Source organism: Myxine glutinosa, chromosome 1 (assembly GCF_964187855.1).
Source record: "Myxine glutinosa chromosome 1, kmMyxGlut1.1, whole genome shotgun sequence".
In the NCBI taxonomy this organism is placed as follows: domain Eukaryota; kingdom Metazoa; phylum Chordata; class Myxini; order Myxiniformes; family Myxinidae; genus Myxine; species Myxine glutinosa.
Genome location: NC_136261.1, coordinates 22085497 through 22112682, shown reverse-complemented (window position 1 = coordinate 22112682; position 27186 = coordinate 22085497). Strand labels below are relative to the sequence as shown.

Sequence of the window (27186 nt, the reverse complement as noted above, 5' to 3'; positions counted from 1 at the left end):
ATGGGGGGCTCCCAGGTGGGCCCCAAATCAGCAGAGGCCTGAACGACAACCCCAAGAGACGTCTGTCAGCTCACTCGTTATTAATGACATTTGGTATTGATTCGGTCGAAATTCGAACCGCTGATCTCCAAGACTCGCAGCCGACACTAAGCCTTGCGCCACCCACTGGTGTATTGTTGTTGTAATATATGATACGAATTATACATTCACCAATTACGTTGTATTCGATTGTATTGCGTTGTATTCCGAATTATTTTAAGGTTTATCTTTTGGTTTCAGAAGTGGTAAAAGTCACAATATTATTATTACCTTTTCCTTATTTACGAGTTGCTTTTGGCACACGTCGTGTGTCTGACGTCGTCCAGACAATGTGATATGCGATATCACACGTGCGATGTAATTATATAGACTAATTAATTTTTTTCTGCACAATAAGTATGTCTAACGCCGCGAATCTCACGCCCCCTTCGTCTCCCCTCCCAATCCCAAGCATTAGCAGCTGACTCCTTTATTCTCAGCCCTCGTATTTCCCGCCCATTTTTAATCCCCTCCCCTTTCCCCGCCCACTCCGCGCTCGCTCCTCCTCCCGGGACACGCCCACCCTTTCAGTCTTATTTGTTCCCGTCTCCTCATTTACAACGCCCCTTCTGCCCAGCGTATATCTCCCCTGCACCTCCTCTTCCATCGCTTTTCCTTCCTACGCCTCCTCCCTCAACCACCCTTCTCCGACTTCCGACCGCCTCCTCCTCCTCCTCCTCCTCCACTCCCCTCCCTATAATTCTCTCCGCGGATTCACAGATCGTCGGCGCCGGGCGAGATTTGCAGGTTTGTTTATTTCTTTTTAACCTTTCTTCATTATAATTTAAATACAAGGACAACCTTTGCCGTTGTGTTTCGCGCTTTATACCTGCCGGTGCTGTCTCCATGTCGACGAGATGACGGCGTCGCTTTCGCATTTGGTTAAAAATAAAATCTTATAAAATAACCACCGCGCTGTCTGTCTGTCTGGCATGTCTGTCTACTCGTGTCTTTCGAGGCAGGTTGTCTCTGTCTGCTCATGGCTCACTCGTGCATCGCTCGACTCCTCGTTTTGTCAATGATGATGATGATTCTTGGGTTTTGAACACTCTCCCCCACTTGGTCGTCTTGAGTGTCCTGGATGACGACGACCGATGAATGAATTATGATTTCTTCCATTATTTATTGTCTCCTTGGATTGCTCTGTGCATGAGCTTCGACATTTTGTGCTGCAAACATTTGATTGTGATTGATCGATTTGTATATTAATAATAATAAAAATTCACAATATGTCGTGCGGATTGCTCTTCATGTTGCCTTTCTTCTCGCCACCCAAAGATTTGAACACCGATGGGTCAACGGGGACCCCTCGCGAGGCAATCACCTCTCCTGCTGCTTCCTCTTCTTCTTCTTCTTCTTATCAACATCTGCACAGGTTCATCCAGCACATGAAGTCGGAAATACAATACAGGAACAATGGCACATGATATACAGTCGTGGCCAAAAATATTGGAACCCTTGCACTTTTTTTCAAATGACTAACAATTTTCTTGAAAAATAATTTGAAATTGACGAAAGTATTTTGTCTCCACAATTCTTGAGTTCACTTAATATTACAGAACCTTTGTTTTTGATTCAGAACTTAATATATCCTTTTGAATCAGAAAATAAAAAGAAATGGCATTGACAAAATTATTGACACCCTCGAATTAATATTTGGTATCACAGACTTTGGACAAAATAACTGCAGTCAAGCGCTTCCTATAGCCATGAATGAGCTTCCTACACCTCTCCACTGGCAGTTTGTCCCACTCTTCTTGTGCAAACTGCTCCAGTTCTCCCAGATTTGAAGGGTACCTTCTCCCAACTGCTGTTTTCAGATCTCCCCACAGGTGTTCAATGGGATTTACATCTGGACTCATTGCTGGCCACTTCAGAACAGTGCAGCGTTTTGTCTTGAACCATTCCTGGGTGCTTTTTGAAGTGTGTGTTGGGGTCATTGTTCTCCTGCAAGACCCATGACCTTCGACAGAGACCCAGCTTCCTGACACTGGATTGAACATTGCGCTCCCAAATGGCTTGGTAATCTCCTGATTTCATGATGCCGTGCACACATTCAAGGCACCCATTGCCAGAGGCAGCACAGCAACCCCAAAACATCACTGGACCTCCTCCATGTTTGACTGTCGGGAAGGTGTTCTTTTCTTTGAAGGATTCATTTTGTTTTCTGTAAACTTAGAGATGATGTGCTTTACCAAAAAGCTCAAATTTGGTCTCATCTGTCCACAGAGTATTCTCCCAGAAGGATATTGGCTTTTTCAGGTGTGTTATGGAAAACTCCAGTCGGGTTCTCTTATATATCTCTCTCAGCTGTGGGGTCCTCCTGGGTCTCCTACCACAGAACCCCCTTTCATTGAGTTGGCGACGGATGGTGCGAGTTGAAATTGCCGTACCTTGTGTCTGAAGGTCAGCTTGAATCTGTTCGGCAGTTGATTGAGGTGTTTTCTCCACCATTCGAAAAATCCTTCGCTGCAATCTTCGATCAAGTTTTCTCTTGCGGCCACGTCCAGGGAGGTTGGCTACATTGCCATGGGCCTTAAACTTCCTGATAAAATTACGTACAGTGGACACAGGGACATCAAGATCTCTGGAGATGGACTTGTAGCCTTGAGATTGTCCATGCTTGGCTACAATCTTGTGTCTGACCTCCGCAAAGAATTCTCTGGTTTTCTTTCTTTTCTCCATGCTCATTGCAGTACACACAGTGACACAACACGGCAGAATGACTCCTTTTCTCCATTCAAACTTGTTGAATGGGTGATTTTTATATTGCAGGCACCTGCAACTCGCTACAGGTGAGTTCAATTCCAACATGAAGGAGAATCACCTGCTTGAAATCTAATGATTTCTAACGACTTATAAAAGGTGCCAATAATATTGTCCAGGCCATTTTGGGATTTCTGTGTTGAATAAGCTAAGATTTAGTAATTATTTCAGCCTTTTTTGTTTTGTTCCACTGCAAACCAAAGAAATACAAATGTGGATACCAAAATATTATTTAATTTCAACAATATTCTGGAAGAAATGGTGCATTATTAGAAAAAAGTGCAAGGGTGCCAATATTTTTGGCCACGACTGTATGATGGCGTGATCGCGTAACAATTGTGTAAATGTGCGATGACTCCGCAAGACTTGTACTAAATAATCTTATCTGGGTTTCAGTCCGACAGCATGGCACATAGGTGGGGCACTTACCTTTGAGCTGTTTGGCCTAGGTTTGATTCCCGTCAGATTGGTGCTTCGCAGGCAGGGCGTTGCATCGCAAAGTCCGCCGTCCCTCTAATAGACTCTGTGTCCCGATGGATGTCAAAGACCCCCACGGTGACGTCTTTCACGAAGAGAATGCGAGTTCTCGCCGGCACCGGCTCTTTTCAGCTCTTTCACGAGCCTCGATTCAGTATACAAAAAAAACAAAACAAAAAAAAAAACCCTGAACGAATCGCAAATTCCTGCCCCAATCGACTTCAATTGAACGTCAAGCCTGGCCACTTGCTTCGTGAAATACTTAGGTGAAACTTCCACCTCAGAAGACTCGGGAAGGTTGGAAATATTTCCAGCGGAGGTGAGAAGAAGCATAGCAGGTGTCTTATCAGGTTCGGCTATTCTCCAATCCCAGATGAGAAAGTGATTTCCTCTTTTGTGATATATGCACCGTGTTGTACATATATGTTCTTCAGCAATGTAAAGGATTTGACATCGAAAACAATGAATAGTTGAATACGTGTCATTTAATTTTTTTTTACCTTTAAATGATAAATGGGTTCATTCTGTGATGTCCATTTCAGCATGACCGAGAGAATATCTCATTAAATGTTCAGTCCTTTTCTCTTCTCCTCTTTTCTTCTCTTCTTCTTTTCTCTTCACAACCTAAACCCTCTCAAAATCCTACAACCCAAACAACCCCTTTATAACATGAACATTTCACTCTACAACACGAAACTCCAAGCGGAATTCGTTTGAAAGTGTTAACTTTTCCGTCCCAAGATTCATCGTCGATCAATCCACTTTCTCACACCTCTCAATTGGTGTTATCGTTTCATATTCCATTGGTTATTTCCATTATTCCTTACACTTATCTCGTGTGTTTTTATAATTGCTGCATTCAGCTGAGTTAGTAAAGCCAATGCATCCATTGTTGCCCTTTTTTGTTTATTTATTTATTTATTTTATATCTTTCTTTTGTTATATCTTTGTTGAACTTTTGTTGATCCTTCATCAATGAAAAGGCTTTGATTCCCGACTCCTGGATTTACTGCACTTCTGTTGTGTTTTATAGATTGAACTGATAGCATTCTACTTCACCCAGTAAATTAATTAGCACAGCTTCACATTTTATTTAATTTACTCATTTTTCTGTATCTTCCGTTTGAAATGTCAGTTATATATATTTTATTTTTTAGTAGCATATACCACCCGTCGCTTCGCTAACGGGAATACTAAGATATTGGAAAGGGAGTGTGGGGAGAGAGAGGTGGAGAGGGAAGGCAGGGGAGGGAGGGAGGAGGGAGCAAGGATGGAGGAAGGGAAGGGGGATTGAGGAATGGGAAGGAGGTGGCAGTGAGGAAGATAAGGGATAGAGAGGGAGAGGAGAGGAGAGAGAGGGGAGGGGAAAGATAGGAGGGAAGGTGGGTAGAGAGTAGAGGGGAGTCTAGGAAAGTGGGGCCGGGGGGGAGGGAGGAGCTAGGAAGGGTGGGGAGAGCGAGGGAAGGGGGAGAGTGACCCCTCACCATATGTCGCCATACCCTATAGTAGGGAGGGGTGCGAGAATGGGGTTGGGAGCAAGAGAAGAAGGGCTGAATAATCGAGGAAGAGGTTTAAGAGATTGTGTGGGGGTGGGACCGTGGGAGGGGGTTTGAGTAAAAGCAAATGTTTCTGGGGAATGCCGGTTCCTTTCCCTTCCCTCCTCCCAACCCTTCCTTAAATAAATACGCTTATATGCTGAGTTATAAAAATCGGTAGTATCTTAAAATTTTCAGATTTCACTCCAGATTTCACTCCAGATTTAAACAGTTATTTAGTCCAACTGCTCTAATCTTCAAATCTGAAGACAGATTTCGATTATATACTTTAATTAGTCCATGAGGGGTCATGGTGGAGAATTGCCAAGGCATTTTAATTTGGCCGAAACAAAAAAGTGGCTTGAGATCCCAGCGAAGTGACAGCGGCTGACCAAGGATAAGCCCTTTTTTTTCATTTTTTTTTTTTCATATGAGCCATGTTTTTTCATCTGAGTACTTTGGGAGTAGATTCATTTGGGGTGGAAGAGATCATGAGTATGGATCGGGGGGGGGGGGGGGGGGGGGAGAATAACTGATAACCTGAGGTATGGGTGGGTGAACAGCTGGCTCATGGGATTGAACAGACTGGGGAAGTTGGGTCCACATGTAAGAGAAAAGAGGAACAAATGAATGGAGATGAGCAGTGAGCCTGGATTTGTGAAGGAAGCAAGGAGGTGGTGGGAGGTGAAAGAAACAATGAAGAGGTAGGGCGTGGAGGAAACAAGGAGGTGGAGGGCATGCGGCGGATGGACACGTAATCAGGGGACGCCTAGCAGAGGTGGGATGGGTGAGCTTGGAGCGGGAACCCGGGTGTGAAGATGACGTGGGGGGAGGGTCCTGACGTTGAGGGGGTTTGACATCATAGTCCCACACACGAATCCAAAAAGGTTGGATTTCAGAATTCAAAGGGCAAAAAGATGGAGACAGACCACAATTGGGATGGCAATGATGATTAAAGGCACAAAGTAAGACAGCGCTCTATGAACACGATGTTGGGTGAGGCATGAGTATACGAGTCGTCCTGCGATGCAGAGAGAGGGGAGAATGCAAAGCAGACTGGGGGAAAAGTGCTTGGAAGCAAGTATGTGGGAAAATTAAACATTTTGCTGTTTAAAAAGGTTTAAATTGATGGAGAGGGGAAGACGAATAAGAAGAGGTCCCTCGGAGCTGATACTCTCAGTCCGTCGCCTTTTGGGTGGTATGAGGTATTGATCTTTGTAATATGAAAGGTAAATCTTGAACGGTTTTTCAAATATCGCGTGCACAAGCCAAGTTACTGAGATGGTTGCCATGGCAACATAATTCAGCCAATTACAGCCATGGTCTAATCAGGTTAGAATAACATGAGGAATAGATATCTGCAATATGAAAGCTAAATGCTCAAATTTTTTTTTAAATATTGCATACACAAAAGTAATTATTAAGTTGGACAAATATGTGCGACAAATGTACAAACGTGTACAAACAAACGACAAATGTACAAAGTACGTGGACAAATATTCGGTCGGATGGTCAGTTGGAGCTCACTATAATGCCCCCATTCTCAGACCTTGTTAATTGCTTAATAATCAAATAACACGATTAATTAATATCATGATTGCTTGACCCAAATAGTATTTAACTTCCATTGAAATATGTAACGACTTTTTAAAATTGACCCCTATTTCTTGCCTCAGGAGGTGGGAGGGGACTTAAAGTATATAAAAAAAAAAAAAAAAAATCTTCCGTTTTGACCTCCGTGACCCTAAAATTTGATATCGAGTCATTCCAAGTGGAACTTTTTTTTTGCTATTTTTCAACTTTGCTTTTGGTGGGAAGCATGGGCGTCTGCGATGGTCGATTTCGCTTGAGTTGTGAGTTACAAAGACATTAGCAGACAATAAGCAAATGCACGTTGTATATGGGATTTGAACCTGGTTTCAGAGCATCACAATCCATAGATTCAGATATTTACTAACATAGTTAGCTAAGAATCCATAGCTAAACAGGCACATATTATTTCGGTTTTCTGCCATTTTCCTTTCAAACGTATATACTTTTCACTTTAATACAGTTTTCTCTTTTTAATGAAAAAATTGATTGGCTCAGCTTGGCAATTTTAAATTCCATTTTTACCTGCGCCGCCAAAGGTGGATGAAGGTTATGTTTTCATCCCTGTCTGTCTGTTTGTCTGTCCGTTTGTGAACAAAATATCTCAAAGTTGTGGACAGATTCGGACGAAATTTGTAGAGATGTAGCGTATGTAACACCGACGAATTGATTAGATTTTGGTGAATATCAGGATCCGGATCCGGCTACTAGAATTTTTTAACTGATTCTTCACCTTTGGGAGATAGGGCCAAAAACTATACATAGCAGGATATCTCAGTCATGGATGGATTTGGACGAACCTTGTTGGACAGGTTGTGTGTGACCAGGAAGAATCGATTCAATTTTGTGAAGATTCCGATCCGGATCCAGCTGGTATAATTTTTATAGTGATTCTTCACCATTGAGTGATATGGCCAACCAGGTGGAGGTATGCTCTACTGAGTGCCGTTCTAGTGTGTATTATAATAAACACTGGGTTTTTTTTTGTTGAATTTCATTATCGATGCAGTTACATAGACTTGCTCTTGCTAACCATGTTTATTTGATTGTTTTATAATGCTAGAATGTGAGCCTGGTTTTCGTAACTGTTTATCAACCATTTTGTATATTTGTGTAATTAAAGCTCAACTCTAAAAAAACAATTTCTATCTGGACATTGTAGACTCCTCACCAATGTATTATTTTGGCATTTTGTGTACTTTTCTTTGTTCCGCCGTTTTCAAAAACAAAATATTCCTTGTTTGAGTATCCTAATTCGTTCTATTAATATGCAGTTGCTCACTGGCATTTTCTTTCCAAAAAAAAAGGATTTTTGTTTTTTGTTTTTAACAATAAAAAAGACACCAATACTAGTTTTTATTTTGGACCCTAGGCATCAAAAAGCTACATATATCGAACAAACGGTTTCAAATGGAGCACCTCGCCACCATTAGAGCATTTAAATTGCATCAGATGCGGCAATAAATGTGAATTGTTGCTCCCAGCTTACCAGCTCGATGGCAGAAGACGCCGTTTGCATTTTTCCCGTTTCCATCCCTACCCCGTTTGTGGGCATTGGCAACTTGTTAGTCATCTAAACCGCATGTGGGCATTGGCAACTTGTTAGTCATTTAAATTGTATGTGGGCATGGGCAACTTGTGAATAATGTAAATCGCATGTGGGCATGGGCAACGTGTTTGTAATTGAAATCGCATGTGGGCATGGGCAACTTGTTAGTAATTTAAATCACATGTGGGCATGGACAACTTATTAGTAATTTAAATCGCATGTGGGCATGGGCAACTTGTTAGTCATTTAAATTGTATGTGGGCATGGGCAACTTGTTCGTAATTTAAGTTGCATGTGGGTATGGGAAACTTGTTAGTAATTTAAATCGCATGTGGGCATGGGCAACTTGCTAGTAATTTCAATCACATGTGGGCATGGACAACTTATTTGTAATTTAAATCGCATGTGGGCTTGGGCAACTTGTTCGTCATTTAAATTGTATGTGGGCATTGGCAACTTGTTAGTCATCTAAACCGCATGTGGGCATTGGCAACTTGTTAGTTATTTAAATTGTATGTGGGCATGGGCAACTTGCTAGTAATTTCAATCACATGTGGGCATGGACAACTTATTTGTAATTTAAATCGCATGTGGGCATGGGCAACTTGTTAGTCATTTAAATTGTATGTGGGCATTGGCAACTTGTTAGTCATCTAAACCGCATGTGGGCATTGGCAACTTGTTAGTTATTTAAATTGTATGTGGGCATGGGCAACTTGTGAATAATGTAAATCGCATGTGGGCATGGGCAACTTGTTTGTAATTGAAATCGCATGTGGGCATGGGCAACTTGTTAGTAATTTAAATCACATGTGGGCATGGACAACTTATTAGTAATTTAAATCGCATGTGGGCATGGGCAACTTGTTCGTAATTTAAATTGCATGTGGGTATGGGCAACTTGTTAGTAATTTAAATCGCATGTGGGCATGGGCAACTTGCTAGTAATTTCAATCACATGTGGGCATGGACAACTTATTTGTAATTTAAATCGCATGTGGGCTTGGGCAACTTGTTAGTCATTTAAATTTTATGTGGGCATGGGCAACTTGTTTGTCATTTAAATCGCATGTGGGCATGGGCAACTTGTTAGTCATTTAAATTGTATGTGGGCATGGGCAACTTGTTAGTCATTTAAATTGTATGTGGGCATGGGCAACTTGTTGGTCATTTAAATCGCATGTGGGCATGGGCAACTTGCCAGTCATTTAAATTGTATGTGGGCATGGGCCACTTGTTTGTCTTTTAAATCGCATGTGGGCATGGGCAACTTGTTTGTCATTTAAATCGCATGTGGGCATGGGCAACTTGTTTGTCATTTAAATCGCATGTGGGCATGGGCAACTTGTTGGTCATTTAAATTGTATGTGGGCATGGGCAACTTGTTGGTCATTTCAATCGCATGTGGGCATGGGCAACTTGTTGGTCATTTAAATTGTATGTGGGCATGGGCAACTTGTTGGTCATTTAAATCGCATGTGGGCATGGGCAACTTGTTTGTAATTGAAATCGTATGTGTGCATTGGCAACTTGTTTGTCATTTAAATCCCATGTGGGCATGGGCAACTTGTTAGTCATTTAAATTGTATGTGGGCATGGGCAACTTGTTGGTCATTTAAATCGCATGTGGGCATAGGCAACTTGTTAGTCATTTAAATTTTATGTGGGCATGGGCAACTTGTTGGTCATTTAAATCGCATGTGGGCATGGGCAACTTGCCAGTCATTTAAATTGTATGTGAGCATGGGCAACTTGTTTGTCATTTAAATCGCATGTGGGCATGGGCAACTTGCCAGTCATTTAAATTGTATGTGGGCATGGGCAACTTGTTTGTAATTTAAATTGTATGTGGGCATGGGCAACTTGTTGGTCATTTAAATCGCATGTGGGCATGGGCAACTTGCCAGTCATTTAAATTGTATGTGCTCAGGGGCAACCTGTTCGTAATTTAAATCGCATGTGGGCATGGGCAACTTGCCAGTCATTTAAATTGTATGTGGGCATGGGCAACTTGTTGGTCATTTAAATCGCATGTGGGCATGGGCAACTTGCCAGTCATTTAAATTGTATGTGCTCAGGGGCAACTTGTTCGTAATTTAAATCGCATGTGGGCATGGGCAACCTGTTAGTAATTTAAATCGCATGTGGGCATGGGCAACTTTAGTCATTTAAATGTCTTAAGTGTGCTTTTACTCTGGCAAGCGTGGCATCTATCTATAATTAATGATGCCATTGTTATTAACTCATTCGGATGCATATCATGGTTGTTGCTTGCCTGAATGACTATGCATGGCTGTATTTAGTTGCCACATATTGTGAGTTTGAGTATTTGTCATGCTGTTGAGCTCTACCATTGTGATGTATGTCCTTGTGTGCGCGCTCTCTCTATCGTGATCTAAAGCTCGTGGAAGAGATTGCTCATACATTTCATGTGTGTTGGTTACACTTCAAACTCAAAGAAAGCCGTTCACATGAAATATACAAACCACATGATCATCAACTGCTGCCCAGACAGTAACCACACCTGAGATAGCAAACAGTGTAACTTGCCAAGGAACCTCCAAGAAGAGCAGACCATTTGCTTTGCACAATCCAGGCAGGAATATTAATTTGTTCGGGGTGACGGCCTACTCTTTATTAAAAACAAGTACAAAAAGTTTTAATTAAAACAAAAGCCACGTCGATGTTACACAATGCCTAGATGCAGCTGTGCCTATAACGTCGATGTTATAGGCACAGGACATTCCTATTGATTCGATTACTTGATGTTATTTTTGTGCAAAGTGAAAATATATCTCGGCAATTTCCCGTGTGTGGCGACGAATTTTTAATATATCTCGGCATTTTCCCGTCTGTTATTTCGGGCGGTGTATGACTGACCATGCCGCGATTTAAACAATATATATATATATATCTCGGCATTTTCCCGTCTGTTATTTCGGGCGGTGTATGACTGACCATGCCGCGATTTAAAAAAAAAATATCTCAATGGACTTGAAGTTACAGGCCTTTGAGAATTCATTTCGTTCTATAAAGGGCAACTTTCATCGGATTTTCCTCCCGTTTTTTTTCAACCGAGTCTAAAACTATGTTGGCGACTGTGAAAAATGAAATGATATATCGAATTTGATTTGAAATAAAACTGTGTGAGAGAGGAAGACACCACGGGCCTACAAAACAGGCCTCAAAGCTATGCGAGTTAATAAAATGGTGGATATTTGTTTATATGAAGCCTCTCCCAGAATGGGTGGAGCTATGGTTCCCAGAATGGGTGGAGCTTTGAGGTTTTGTCTTCTCTGCAAGAACAAGAAGAAGAAGAAGAACAAGAAGAACAACAACAACAGCAGAGGGCACTCTATGACCAGCGTCTGCGACGCGGCTAAAAAATACAGTGGGACCTTTAACGTCCACCAACTAATACAAGCAGACAGGATATCCAGTTTAACATCCATCTGAGGGAGGGCACACACATGGTTGCCCTGCCCTTCCTGTGTGAAATACCAGAGTGACCGTTTATAGCTGGGACAAGATTCAAACCCAGGATGGAGAGCTCAGACGAATGCACGTACATTTAGGCTATCCTGCCACCGCACATTACTTGCAGGAGAAGGACATTTGGAGACATCACTGTGCATTTGCATGAAGCATAATAACATTTGCAGAGAATGTACACAATGGGACTTGAACCGATGATCCAAGCATCATGAGGCCTTTCCTCAGATCGTAATGCCAAACAGCAATGTTCTTGGTTTCAATCATATGCTCAGCAAGAATCTTCATTTGTTTAGTAGTAATAATGATGGAGCAGAGAAATGCAATTGCTTGTTAGAGAGTGGATGTGATGATATTGAGGAGTTACAATCCTGGACGGGTCCACACTCCGACACCAGAAAGTCACGACACGTCCACTCTTTGCAAAAAAAACACCGTGGGATCTTTAACGTCCACCAACTAATGCTGGCAGAAGGGAGAACCAGTTGAACGTCAATCCCAGGGATGGCGTACACATTGATGCTTGGCCCTGATGTAATGGTCCTGCACCAGATAAACTCGGCAGCCATGCTGATTATTCGACACTGACTCGACCTGCACTCAGCACCAGAAAAACCTGGCACTGGCGTTGACTTGGGAAGCAAAGCAAATGTGGTAATTGATGGCATGTTTTTTGTTTTCTCCCGGTTGAAGAAATCCCACCAGTGGATCCAGGGGTGTGGTTGCACAGGAGTCCTGGCCCCCTCAAAAAAGTGAAAAGGGGGGATGTAGAGAAGAAGAAGAAGAAAAGTAATCTCGGCTGCGCTAGTTTGGAAGGATTTATTCGCCTCCGTTTCGTTTCGCATCAAATTGTAATCACACAGAACATGTACAATGCAGCATATACAAGATGGCTAACCCATTTAGGGCTTTATACATCAGAAAGGAGGTGGTTATGAGGGGATATGATTGAGATGTTTTAGATAATGAAGAGTATAGACAAAATAAGTGCAGAATAAGTCCAGATGGTAGGGAGGCAGGGGTCTTTCACTCAGAGGGTAGTTAATGCATGGAATGGTCTCCCTGGAAAAGTAGTGGCAGCAGAAACAGTGGATAAGTTTAAATTGAAATTAGGTAGGTACCTGGAGGTATTGGAGATAGAGGGGTATAGGGATGTTGGCAGGACTTTTAGGTAGCTTGAGCATGGATGGGTGATTTTGTGCACCTGTGCGGAGTGTCGTCTGTCAGGGTCTCGTCAAGGTGTGGTGTGCAGTTTATGTGTGTTTCTCACCGAAGAACCACCTTCACACACTCCCCCCTCCCAGAAAGAAAGAAAAGAAAAACTACAAAAAAAAACCCATTTTGCATTTCTCTTTTTTTATATAAATTGGTCTGGTGTTGATATTGCACAGGCATGATGTGCCGAACGGCCCCCTTCTACATCTAAATTACTTATGTATCCTTGTGTAACCCCTGGTGCTTGATCTGCAGAGTAAATCCTTATTTGCGGCGCATGATTGACTCGTGGCTACAAGGGGTAGAGGAGGAAACAAGTGAGAAGCGCTAGCATGGCACGCGGGGAAGTGAAGTCAGTCCCCTGGGCCCCCACCAGGATTAATACAACACGCTGCTAACTGCTATACTGTGATAGCTTGTGCTCTATACCCACTGGGTTATTACCTTGACCACCTTCCCCCTAAATTGAAGGTCCGGATGTGCCCCTGAGTTCCACATATTTATTTCATTCTTGTGTGAAATGTCGATCCAGATCTAATCACATGTCGCACTTTTTCAATAAATCATTTCTATGTTAGAGTTTGTTTCAATGGGCACATGCATTGACTTTCTTTGTTACGAAGGCTCATGGTCGAAGGCTCATGGAGGAGCTGCTACACCAATCACACACAGAGATGCAGACAGAGACCTTGGCTAACACTGGACTTGACTTCAGACAAAAACAGTCTCGAGGGGAAGTAACACAACTTCCTGGGACACTCTCTGTGCCAGCTGACGCCGCCTTTGTGACATCTCTTTTCTTTCTGCAGTCAACAGAGCAATTGCGTAGAAATCCCCCCCCCCCCCGACCTTCCTCCCTTACCCCCTCCACCACCACCCACCATGGGATGCTATAACCCACGGGATTTGTCCATCCTTTTCCTCTAAATGCTTAGCATCAATGGAGGAAGCAGCAATTACCATTTAAAAGTCTTTGGTATGACTCGGCCAAGGTCAGAACCAAACTTGCTTTCTTCACTATCAGTCCCTTCTTGCCTCTTCATGCCCGCATCATCCGTGCTTCCCCTGCATCCCGTTCCCTGTGTCCCAGCCCCTGTCTTCTCCCCCTGCATTCTGCCCCTTCTCTTCTACCCCTGTTTCCCAGATCCTCTCTTTTCACCCTGCTTCCCAGTGCTTCCTGGCCCCTCTCTTCTCCTCCTGCTTCCTTCCCCTTCTCTTCTTCGCTTACTTCTCAGTCCCCCTCACTTTTCCCCCTGCTTCCCAGTTCCTCTCTTCTCCTCCTGTGTCCCACCTCCCCTCTTCTCCCCCAGCGTCCTGGTCCCTCTCTTTTCACCCGTTGCTTCCCGGTCCCTCTCTTCTCACCCGTTGCTTCCCAGCCTCTCTCTTCTCCCCCTGCGTCCCAGCCCTCTCTTCTCCCCCTGTGTCCCAGCCCTCTCTTCTCTCCCTGCGTCCCGGCCCTCTCTTCTCCCTCTGCGTCCCGGCCTCCTCTTCTCCCTCTGCATCCCGGCCCCTTGCACCCTCCTCTTTGTCACGTCCCCTTGCACCCTGCCCTGTTCTCATCTCACCATTGCTCTGCCCCTACCGCTTCCCCAGCATACGCTTCCCCCACTGCTTCTGCTTCCCCATTCCACATCCTCCTGCCTCCCCACTCTACGCCTCTCCACTCCCTCACATCTTTCCCCCTCACTGCCCACATCACTCCCTCCCCCATCCCTAACTCTATAGACCTCCAGCTGCCACTGGTAAATGTGACATTATCTGCTGAACAGAAACTTTTCTCCTACAGGATGTCCCTAATTTTTCTGTGTCTCTCCCTGGGTATTGTCTTTACCGGTTTGACAGACCTGAACCCCATTCCAGTGGTGGAGTTGCAGTTTATTTCAAGAACTCAATTTCCCACTCTCCGTGTACTACCCTTCGCTCTCCTATCCCCGCAGGAGTATATTTGACTGCGCTTTCTCCTTTGCAATCACCTCCTGTTTGTTTGTGTGCTGTACCTTCTTCCTAACAGGGATGATTCCATTTACATTTTCCTCTCTGCCAACATGGATCATATAACCCATCGCAACTCTCTCTTCCTCATATGCGGTGATTTAAACTATCACCATGCCAATTGGCTGGGTCTTGGTACCTCTTCAACCAGCCAAGGCATTGCAGCATAGGACTTCTGTGACTCCATGGGCCTCGCCCAGATTTCTTCCTTTCTGGACTTTGAAATGATGAACTTTCCTACTGATGTCCCGTGTTTCTCTTCTGCTCCAATATGTTAATCTGATCATGTGCTGGTGGAGAGTTGACATCTCTCTGGCTATTGTCAGAGAGGTGCCCCGGCACCATAGAACCTGGCAGTTCACTCAGGCTGACTGACGGGGATTGCAAGCTGCCCTCTCATGTCGACTGATCCTTCATTTGCACCTATCCTGAAATCAAAACTGCCTGGGAATCCTTCCACACAAGCTTGCTTTCCTTCATGTAAAGATTCTTATCTGCACTTACTGTTATCATACCTATCCTCTCGTACCTGGTACACAAAATTCTGTGGTGAGGAAGTTGCCTTCAAACAACTTGCCTTCTCTTCGTTGATGGCAAATCTGAACGAAGGCAGCCTCAGATCATTCCAGAAAGACTGGAACAAGCGTGTGTCGACTCTGAGGAAAGCCAGAAAACAACTCGTGCCAAACCTCATGGCTGAACACTCAAACATGTCTCTTTTTAAAAGATCTGGTAGCACCTCATCAAGTGTGTTTGTGGTGTTTGCCCCCTCTTGCATCCCTTCCTTCACTTCAAATGTCCCACAGCCCAGTCTTCTCGTGATAAGGCCGAATACCTCAATTCTGTGTTGGCTTCCAAATCTTGTGTACCCAACCCGTCACTCCATACAACCAGACTACATTCTCGTACCCAATAAACACTGTCTCTTTTTCACCTGAGAAGGTGGAAACGTTTTTGACAAACCTCATTTCTGATTCTGCAACAGGCCCAGATGACATCAGTGCATGTGTCATAAAAATCCTACTCTACTGCTCTTGCTCATCTTCTTTCTGCTCTGTTCAATCGATCATTCTCTCTGCATCAGTTGTCTGTCTGGAAGTTAGCCAACATCACTGCAAAACAAAAACTGATGCAAAATTGATCCTCTTAACCACATGCACATTCATCAGTCAGATCAGATCATCAGTTTGGTTTCAGACCTGGTCCTTCAACATTGAACAAGCTGCTTCTACTCTCCCATCAATGGATGGCAGCCCTTATTCTCGGACATGAGATCAGGGCCGTCTCTCTGGACATGTTGCATCACCAAATGGCACCAGAACAAGAAACAAGAGTCACTTGTGCAACCTGTTTGGTCAGCCATGGCATAAAGTTATCATAAACCTTAGTCATCCTGACAGCATTACCTCTGTAGACCACCTTTGCCTGACCGGCCATGTGAACCGCCAAGGGGAAACAAAACCGAACGGCCACCAACCCGGTACCGCATCACCTTGGTCTGAAGGAACTGTCTGTACTAGACCTGGATGTCTTGCTGTGAAGGTCTCGTCAATCGCACCATTTCACAGCCCGCACATGTCCAGAATAACCCCCAGAGCAGGAAGGTAGTGCACCCCAATGATGACTCCATGGTATCAGTGTGCCAGAGAAACATCTAAATTGTGAAGTCTGAAGTGTTCTAGACTGTGCTCTATAAGTCTGCAACGAGTAGGCCTTAGCGCATATCATAGCGGTGCATCATTTTCTTCATGAGGGGGATGGATGTAGTGATAACTGATAACAATGGCTTTCCTAGGAAGTGTGGGTGTCGCGGGTTTGGATCCCTTCCCCAGTTATAAGCACCTTGTAGAACTCGGAGAGTGTACAAGAGATTTATTATAGATAAGAATACATGAATGGAAGATATTGGTGTGGCGTGTAAGCTAGTAACACCACATCACAGTGACATCATGGTCCTCACACAGCCGGCCCCAACATCTCAGCGAGCCACAACCCGTAGTCGGCTTAATATTCTTCCCTCAAAGATCAAAGAACTCAAAACAACGTCCCAAGTTGACAAGGCAGAATAAGCCTCATTAGGAAAGAATGTTTTGCCAAGGCCAAAGCATGGGAAATTGTCAACCGTTTTTCAGAGCCAGACAACCAGCCGCCAGGGAAATAGGTCACAGTCTCTTCGGCCTGGAACATTGCTGCCCCCGTCATGATAGGGATTGAATGAAATCCCCTTCATCGGGATGTGAGACACACTGAGGAAGTGTTGTAGTTCATAAGACCCAGAGCTGTATGATACGAGGCTATTTCGAGTACGATATGATACGAAATGCCATGCTTTCAGTATCTCGGAAGAAAGTTATAGTCATACCGGTTATGTTATAGTTATAGTCATACCAAGTAGGGGCTCGCTGTCAGCTCCTCGTCAAGGGCGGAGCCCGGTAACCCCCGCACCCAATAGAAGCGGCGGACCGGTCCCATCTGGGGCGGAGCCAACGAGCCGAGGGCGTGTGACTCCCCGCTGAGCATGCGCAGGAAGAGGGAGGTGACGTCAGATGCGCCCTGAGCTTGGAGAGAGAAGGACGCCACCTCCGAGCGCTGTGACACCTCCCCGCATCTCTGGACTGGACCGTGCTTTATCCTGTCCCTGAGCCAAGGTGCACCTTGTGCTATCGACCGACCTGTCCTTCCCTGCCATCAATCCCTGTGTAAGTCAGTCTTGTTCCGTTTGTCTGTGGTCTGTCTGGGATAAGATAAGATTGTGTCTAAGTGCCTATCTCTTCTGTGTCTTTACCTCATTACCTTGTAATCTACCCCTTTTCTCCACCACTAATTATATCCTCCTCCGGAGGTCTTGAGAACTGTACCCCCTTGCGTCGTTTCATTTATCCCAGTCGTTGTGTCCTTTCCAATCACTGATTTAGCATAGCGCGATTTGGTCAACGTCGGGTGGAATCGGGTGAGTTGGGGAAGAATCGGGGGAACTGTTAGGTCGCGGCAATACCACCGCTCGGTAAATAACATCTAATCCGCGATCCGTAACAATTGTACCTGTGATTGTAACTGGTGTACCTGTGATGGCAGTGTCATAACAATAAAAACTCTAGTTTTACACCTATATTTTACACCCGACATTGTACCACATTCGGCTTGTCTCCCACATATCCGAATGGTAAATATTTGAGAACTACCAAAACACCATGTAAAATATCTTATTTTTCTGTCAACTTGCAATATTGCAAACAAGGGGGGAAAACAAGGAACTGTTTGCGGAGGGGAGGGAATTAAAGGAGGGTTAAAATGGAACAATTGAAGGAATGTGTGAGGACGGCATGGTCTGGTCCTTCCAAATCGTCTTTCTTGTCTACTGATGGCATTTCTTTATTTCCTGCATCTCAAAATGAGAAAATAGTAGTTGGGCATGTGGGAGAGAATAATAATGGTGTTAGGCAATCGGTGGTCTACTGTATATGGGTGCTGCAGTCAGGATGAAATGGGTTTTGGAACACTTTTGCTTGGAGGTTTAAAGCTTTACTAAATTCGGGACTTTTTAAAGTTTTTTGTTTAATTTTCTTTAAATTTTACATAAAATCACTGCTTTGGTATTTTTTTCACGAAAGTATATCTTGAGTTGAAGATTATAATTTTGAGTTTTCTGCTTCCCCAGCTCGACCCCCCCCCCCCCCCCCCAGAAACTGCCATTTTATGAGATTATGTACCACCTGACCTCCAGAATCTGATGTCTTTTTCTAAGAATACAGTTAAATTCACCTTATGTCGGCCCTGCCATTCCACACATGTGAAACACAAGCTCATGCGTAATCTGCTGAATTTTTACCTCCGCCACCAAAGGTGGATGGAGGTAATGTTTTCACCCCTGTCTGTTTGTCTGTCCGTTTGTCTGTGAACAAAATATCTCAAAACGTTGTGGATAGATTTGGACGAAATTTCGCAGAGATGTAGCGTATGTGACAAGGACGAAAGTATTAGATTTTGGTGAAGATCTGGATTCGGATTACTGGAATGTTTAAAGCGATTCTTCACCATTGGGAGATCGTGCCAAAAACGATACATAGCAGGATATCTCAAAAAGTTGTGGACGTATTTGGACGAAACCTGGTGGACCGGTTGGTTGTCTGACAAGGATGATTCGATTCGATTTTGGTGAAGATCTGAATATGGATTCGGATATGGGCCTCCTCCCCTCCACCCCCCACCCCCCCCCCCCCAGAATTTCCATGTTTTAAACGTTTCCCAGTGTGTACCCTGGATTAGAATAGGTACACCGTATCCCTGCGTGTCGTAAGCGACGACTAAGAGGGTTGGCGTCAGGAAGGGCATCCGGCTATAAAAACATTGCCTCAAAAAGAGAACCATGACAATTACAACTACATATGGGCAGGGCCGGGCCCTGCAGGGTACAGCCCGAAGTGGAGATCGGTTTCTGAGGTTTGGGACATGGAATGTAGGGACAATGACAGGGAGATCAGGAGAAGTGGTGGAAGTATTGGTCAGAAGAAGAGTGGACATATGTTGTGTGCAAGAGACGAGATGGAAGGGAAGTGTTGTGAGAATGGTGAAGGGTAGGCAGGGACAGAAATACAAGTTTATGTGGCAAGGGTGCCCGGAGGGCATGAATGGTGTTGGTGTCCTGTTTTCTGAGGAGTTTGTAGACAGTGTGGTGAGTGTGACTAGAGTGAGTGATAGGTTGATGATGGTGAAAATGATCATTGAAAAGCTCTTGGTGAACGTCATCTCGGGATATGCTCCACAGGTTGGTCGGAGCGATGAAGAGAAGGACAAGTTCTGGTGTGCGATAGAGAAGCTGATGGAAAACGTGAAAGATGAGGAAGTTGTTGTGGTAGGAGGAGACCTAAATGGACATGTGGGAAGGAGTATGGATGGTTTTGAGGGAGTTCATGGGGGTTACGGATATGGTATGAGAAATGGAGAAGGTGAAAGGATTTTGGAGTTTGCTGATGGAGCTGATTTGTTGATTTGTAATACTCAATTCCAGAAAGAGGATAATAAGCTTGTTACATACACGTCAGGTGGGTCGACGACAACCGTTGACTACCTGATGGTGTGTAGGCGAGATAGGGGGCACCTCCGGGACACAAAGGTGATCCCGGGGGAGGAGGCTGTGTCACAGCACCACTTGGTTGTCTGCGACATAAGGGTGAAAGGTGCGAGGAGAGCTCGGCGGGTGAAGTACCAACCGAGAATGAAGGTGTGGAGGTTGAAAGAGGTGACAGTAAGGGAGGCATTAAAAGAGAGGCTGAGTAGGGAAGAGGATGATGTGCTTGAGCTTGAAAGTGGTTGGATGTCAATGAAAGCTCATCTGTTGGGAGCCGTTGGTGAGGTATGTGGATGGACAAAAGGACCACCGAGGCACTCGGAAACATGGTGGTGGGATGATGAAGTTGGAAAGAAGATTGACGACAAGAGGAAGAAGTTCAAGAAGTGGAAGAAGGCGAGGGGTACGGGAGCAGAAACAGCAGAGCATGAAAGTTAGAAGGCAGCCAGGAAGGCTGCAAAGAAAGAGGTAGCAAAGGCGCAGGAGGCATGTAGGAAAATGTTCGGAGAACGCTTGGATTCGAAAGAGGGTCAGAGAGCGGTATTCAGGATTACAAAGCACATAGCGAAAGAGAGGTGTGCTGTGATGGGGGTGAGTTGCTTGAAGGATGAAGTGGGACAAATCATTGTCGACCCAGATGGAATTCAAGGAAGATGGAAAACATATATGGAAATGCTGTTGAATACAAAGAATGAATGGGATGGCAACATAGAGAGTAACCCAGTTTTAGGACCGGCAGAGAATATAACTGAGAAGGAAGTTGAGGAAGCGATAAAAGCAATGAAGAGTAGAAAAGTGGGAGGGCCGACCGGAGTTGTGGGAGATGTGTTGAAGGCAGCAGGAAGTTGGGGTGTGTAGAGAATGACAGAGATCTGTAATCTGGTGGTGAAAGAAGGACGCATTCCAGTGGCTTGGGAACTGAGTACCCTCTTCCCTCTATACAAGGGGAAAGGTGACCCTCTAGAGTGTGGCTCGTACCGAGCGATAAAGTTAATGGAGCATGGAATGAAGGTATTGGAAAAGGTGTTGGAGAGGAGGATAAGGAAGAAAGTGAAGATCGACGAAATGCAGTTTGGATTTATGCCAGGAAGAGGAACGACAGACGTGCTTTTCATTGTGAGGCAGTTGCAGGAGAAGTACATGGAGAAGGGGAAGAAGTTGTTTCTTGGGTTTCTTGATCTGGAGAAAGCATTCGATAGGGTTCCACGCAAAGTATTCACATGGGCATTGAGGAAGTTAGGAGTGGAGGAATGGTTGATCAGAGTAGTGATGGCAATGCACAAAAGAGTGCGCACAGCTGCAAGACGAAGGACGGGAACAGTGGTGAGTTTGAGGTGAAGGTGGGAGTGCATCAGGGGTCGGTACTAAGTCCACTACTATTTGTAGCTGTGATGGAGGTGCTGGCTCAGAATGTAAAGGAGGGTTTACTGTGGGAGTTATTGTATGCAGATGATCTGGTGTTGATTGCGGAAAGTATGGATGGACTGAAGGAAAAGATGAACAAGAATTTTTTTTTTTTTTTTTTTTTTTGTATACTGAATCGAGGCTCGTGAAAGAGCTGACATTCCAGAACCCCCCATGACATTTACTTCACAAACAAATCAACCAGACAAACAAAATATATAAAAAGAGGGAGCGGAAGACAAGAGAATGGGAAGCACACAAACACTTGAGAGCACACAACATTTGAGAGCAGGGAGATGTGTGGGAGGGAGAGGGCTCGGGGGGAGGAGGCGTGGGAAGGGGTGGGGGGGGGGGTGGGGGGTGGGAGAAGTATAAAACACAAGGACACCAAGGACTTCCAGGTCAGAAGTTGGTATTTCAAAAAGTGGAATTGGGGTGAAATTATCGGGGATAGAAAAGATCAAGGTTTTGGATGGGGGAAGATAAGAGATGGTGGTGAACAGCTGTTTTAAAAACCTGGAGGGTGGAGTGGGATTGAAGAGAGTGAGGGAGTTTGTTCCAGAGGCGGGAGAAAAGAGGAATGAAGGAGTGAAGGTGAGCAGACAGTCTTGATTTTGGCAGTTTAACCATAAGAGGGTTGCAGGCAGATCTTGTGCGACCTGTAGGAATATTTGCGGGACAGAGCCCAGAGAGAGCTGGGGGGGCAAGGCCAGAGAGGAGTCGGTAGAAGACGGAAAGACCACCAACCTGCCTGCGGTGAGTGAGTGAAAGGCCGTTGGAGTTAGCTTCATCGCGGGAGATTCCAATGATTCTGAATGCTTTGCTTTCAACAGCGTGAAGACGAGCTAGGTGTGAGGCAGGAGCACCAGCCCAGAGGGGAGAGCAGTATTCCATTGAGCTGCGGATGAAAGCCTTGTACGTGGTGAGGAGCTCAGGTGTGCCAAGGAAGGACTTCGCACGACGGAGGATGCCCAGTCGGCGACTGGCTTTGGAGGCCAGATTTGAAATGTGGTTTTCCCAGGAAAGATCATGGCAGATAGTGAGACCCAAAAGTTTGAGTGACAGAACTTCTTGGAGAGGATTATTCAGAAAGTAGATGGGAGGGTTGTCCAGTCGGTCTTTTCGGAGAGACATTGTAAGAGTGTGAGATTTGTCAGGATTGAAAGACATGTTCCACTTGTTTGCCCAGTCTGTGATTTTGTCCAGGTCTGCAGAGAGTGAGGAGGCTGCAGACTGTCGATCTGAGGGATGAAGAATTGAGCGACAGAGAGTAGAGACATCAGCAAAGAGATAGAGAGGATTTTCAAGAGAGTCGGGGAGATCATTGATGAAGACCAGAAAAAGCACAGGGCCCAGAACACTGCCTTGGGGAACTCCAGCCTGAACAGGAAGAGGAGATGAGAGAAACCCATTCAGCGCCACACGTTGACTACGACTAGAGAGGAAGTCCGCCAGCCATGCGTGGAGATTTCCATGGATACCAACAGAGGAGAGTTTGGTGAGCAGGGCAGGGTGCCAGACCGTATCGAAGGCACGTGATATGTCAAGGGAGACAGCTCGAATTTCCTGTTTGGCATTGAGGACCTCCATCCATTGCTGAGAAAGCAGAAGCAGCATGTCCAGAGTAGAGTGACCAGGTCTGAAACCAAATTGATGATCAGAGATCAAGCCATTGGAGAAGAGGAAAGATTTCATATCTGAAGCAATGATGGATTCCATGACTTTACTGATACCTGAGAGAAGACTGATTGGTCTGTCATTGCTGGGATCTGTTTTTGCACCTTTTTTGTGCAATGCGGTGATGTTGGCAGATTTCCAAGCAGATGGCAGATGACCTTGAGCAAAAGAGAGTGTGAAGAGCACAGAGAGAGGGAGTGAAAGAGCGGAAGAACAAGATTTTAGGACCCGTGGGCTGATGCCGTCAGGTCCAGTTGCAGAATCAGAGTCGAGGGTTGACAGAAACTTTTCCACCTTGTCAGGAGGAAAGGACACAGAGTCTGGGTACGGTGGGTACATAGAGGGATGGGTTTGGGACACAAGATTTAGAGGCAAACACAGAGTTGAGGCATTCAGCTTTTTCACGCGCGGAGTCAGCCGTGTGGCCGTTTGAGGTGAGGGAGGGGATGGAGGGGGAACAAACAACAGAAACAGATTTGACCAGACGCCACCATGATTTGGAAGAGGGAGACAGATAAGAGAGTTCTGTCCTGAGAACGGAGAGATATTGTTTCCTGGCTCTCCTGAGGGTGGACACACACTTGTTTCGGGCTTTGTGAAAGGAAATGAGATTTCCTTCCGTTGGATTTGCTTTCCAGGAGACGAAAGCAAGTTGTTTCTGGGCAATAGCCTCACCACAAGATTCCGTGTACCATGGACGGGAGGAAGGGTATGACAACTGAAGACGAGATGGGATAAATCTGTGCATGAGAGAGAGCAGTTTACTTTGGAAGAATTCCCAGGATGAGTTGATGTCAGAGGCGGTAGAGATGGGAGACCAGTCCAGATGATTGATGGCAGCTTGAAGACCATGCCAGTTGGCCTGAGTGAAATGCCAGACTCGTCGACGCTGAGGAGGCTCTCTGAGAATGGTCAGAGAGATGTCCACTTTAACAAGCACATGATCAGATGAGCCGATTGGAGCAGAAGAAGAGCAGCAGACATTTTCAGGGAAGTTAGTCATAACCAAATCCAGAAGAGAAGATGCTCCATTGATTGAGATCCGGGTCGGGAAATTGACAGATTGTGTCAGTCCCAGTGAGTCACAGAAGTCCTTTGCTGAAGAGCCATTGCTGGTGAGAGAGGTACCCACACCCAGCCAACTGGCATGGTGACAATTGAAATCACCACATATGAGGAAGAGGGAGTTGGGATGGGTAGATAGAAGTTGGTCCATGTTATCAGACAGCGAGATGTAGATGGAGTCATCACTGTTTGGTGGACGGTACAACACACATATGAACAAAAGGTGGGAGCGAAGGGGAAGCCATAGCCAAAGGTATTCCTGGGGGTGAGGTGGAGAGAGGGCAGTGCAGGGTGAGTGAGGAAGAGAGTTTTTTTATAAAGATAGCAACCCCCCCTCCTGGACGAGGCTCAGGTCTATCATACCGGAGGAGGGAGTAACCTGGGAGAGATACCAAGGAATCAGAGACATCATGAAGGAGGAAAGTTTCTGTTCAGCAGATCACGTCTGGTTTGTCTGAAGCAACCTGTATGGAGAGATCAGTCAAGTTTGAGCGAAGGCCCCGGATGTTTGAGGTCCATACTGTTAAAGAAGAGGAAGGGGGAGCATCGGATACAGAACAGGGGGGGGGGGGAGTGGTACGGTATGATGTGGAAGAGGAGGAAGAGGTAGGGAGAGCTGTTGAAGGTGCGTCAGAGATTTCAGAACAGCTTGGAGAAAGGGAAGTATGGGGTGGACAAAAGGTTTGATGGTGATTGGGTGAGGCGCAGTGAGGTGTTGTTTGAGGAGGGGGAAGAGTGAGGCAGAAGGTTGAGGGAGCTGAAGGTGAGAGTTGGAAGGGGGAAGAAGCGGGGAGGACGCTTTGAGGAGGAGGGGTGAGAGTGGAAGGAATGTATGGAGACAAAAGGTCTGAAGGTGAATTTCGGAAAGACGAAGGTGATGGCAAGTGGTAAAGCACGTGGTGAGGTGGAAAGAACTTGGAAGTGGCCCTGTGCTGTGTGTAGGAAGGGTGTCGGAGTGAATTCCATTCAATGTACAATGTGCGCTGAGTGGGTTCATCAAAAATGTAGTGGTTTGAGAGGGTCATTAACCAGTGTGGCAGCTACATTCAAATGTAAGGTGTGCACAGAGGGAGCTGCAGATGGAGGAAATGTTGAGTTGGATCTTGGAGACGGCGTGAAGCTGGAAGGTGGGAAAACATTTTGCTACCTCGGAGACATGCTGAATGGAGAAGGTGGATCAGACTCGGCAACGGTTGCTCGAGTGCGATGTGCATGGAAGAAGTTTCGGGAACTGAGTGGCACGCTGATGAGGAGGGGAATGTCGTTGAAGCTGAAGGGAAAGGTGTATGCTGCATGTGTGAGAAGTGTTATGAATATGATTTATGGGAGCGAGACATGGGTAATGAACGTAGAGCAGCAACGAAGGTTGGAAAGGGTGGAAATGCGAATGGTTCGATGGATGTGCGGAGTATCGTTGAGAGAGAGGAAGACAAATGATGAATTGCGAAAGATGATGGGAATAGAGCCTGTGATTGATGCTGTGAAGAGGAACAGGTTGAGATGGTTTGGTCATGTGTTGAGGAAGGATGAAAGTGACTGGTTGAGAAGAGTGATGGAAATGAATGTAGAAGGAAGTAGAGGACGGGGAAGACCGAGAAAGACTTGGCTAAAGATGGTGGAAGAAGAAATGCGGGCAAGGGGTTAACAAGGGGAGATGCAGAAAATAGGGCAAAATGGAGAAGATTGTCATGGGGACCGCAAGGCTAACCCCCGCTCTAGCAGGGAAAATTGCCTTTAAAATGCATGTTGTTGTTGTTGTTGTTGTTGTATATGGGAATTATTTAATTTTTTGAGTGATTCTTCACCATTGGGAGATAGGGCCAAAAACGATACATAGCAGGATATCTCAAAAAGTTGTGGACGTATTTGGACGAAACTTGTTGGACAGGTTGTGTGTGGAAGAATCGACGAGGAAGAATCGATTCAAATTTGGTGAAGATCCTGATCCGGATCCAGCAAGTATAATTTTTAAGTGGTTCTTCACCATTGAGTAATATGGCCAACCAGGTGGAGGTATGCTTTCTACTGAGTGCCGTTCTAGTTATACAATGATGTCACAATGAGAGGTTAAGGTCCCCCCCGAGCTCATGGGTTTTTGTTAAAGGTTTTGTCATGGGTTTAGGGGCAGGACCAATGAGATTTTTTATTTTTTCACTCTTATGTCTCAAATAATGAAAAATACACAAAACACGCAGTTCTTTGCTTATTCCCGATGTATCTTCATTTTAAAACTAAAAACTAATTTAATTTTTTTTTTCACATCAGTAATCCTTACAAGGATTTACGCCATACTCTGGTTTGTACTAAGGTACACATTGTGTGATAGGTTGTGTGTTTTCGTGAGGTCATTTAAAATCTTGTAAATTATTTTAAGTGTTTCTGCATTTGTCTGTTACTCGTTCATGGCCGAATCGTATGACCTAGAGCCCCCAAATAATGGGTGTAGCTCCTTAAGAATCTGGGCAAGGTTTTAAGCTACCATACGTTGGCCTTGGCATCCATTTTGAGGCCATCGAAGGTGGCTATGAAGTGTATATTGGGATGTGGAGTCAGGCAGTGCTGCTCCTGGCCTGCGGGCAAAAGGTAACTACCTTGAGGATAATAACTCGATAGCTTTTCAATGTCCAACACGTCCTGAAACCATTGCCAGAAAAAGCTCAAACAAGCTGGGCAGCACTGGGTACCCCCCCCCTCTCCCTATGTATAGAATTTTTTTTTTTAATCCCTCCCTCTTCCCATTAATTAACATCGTAAAATGGAGATTTGACACACCCACTCAAACACAGGTGAGGAAATGATGAAATGTTCACTTATTGGTCTCACTATCAGAATATCTGCGTGTTACCGTTATGTTCATTTCCCCCTTCCTTTCTCCCCTTGGAATAAGGCTATAAGAACGCAGAACACGCGTCTGGCATTTGTCTCGTGATAAGGATGAAGGACACTCAGTGGTTGAAACTTCAAACGACCCTTCCTAACGACCCGATTTGTTTGCTGACATGTATAGTGTTTGCCTGGAAAACTGTAGTTAGTTGCAAGTGAGAATGCTCTGCAAGATCTCTAACCAATTAATGGCCATTGTTGAACTCGATGCATCAAACACCCAACTACATGAAAGACATGCATCACCATATTGTGCAGATATTGTGACGTTCTCTTTCACAAGGAACTTAATGCTGCACCTCTCCACGATGCACTGAATGTTGACCGTGCATCGTGGTTTTGTCTAGAGTATTGATATATGCGCAGCAGGAGATGGGGTTTTGCAATCGTGTGTG

General features: G+C 45.0%; 1 protein-coding gene across 5 annotated transcripts in view; it reads left to right on the top strand.

Annotated features, from left to right (window-relative positions):
• The first annotated feature begins 593 nt into the window (after nucleotides 1-593).
• Nucleotides 594-27186, top strand: part of LOC137413445 (limbic system-associated membrane protein) — a 323855-nt gene continuing 297262 nt past the window's right edge. For 2 of the 5 annotated variants that reach the window (XM_078767341.1, XM_078767299.1), the window contains exons 1-2: nucleotides 643-825; nucleotides 1357-1453. In XM_078767341.1, coding sequence (XP_078623467.1) covers nucleotides 1369-1453 — 85 coding nt within the window. In that variant the 5' untranslated portion in view covers nucleotides 643-825; nucleotides 1357-1368. Of the gene's footprint in view, nucleotides 826-1356; nucleotides 1454-27186 lie in introns of all 5 variants that reach the window. The other 3 variants (XM_078767214.1, XM_078767178.1, XM_078767254.1) reach the window with 2 other exon arrangements.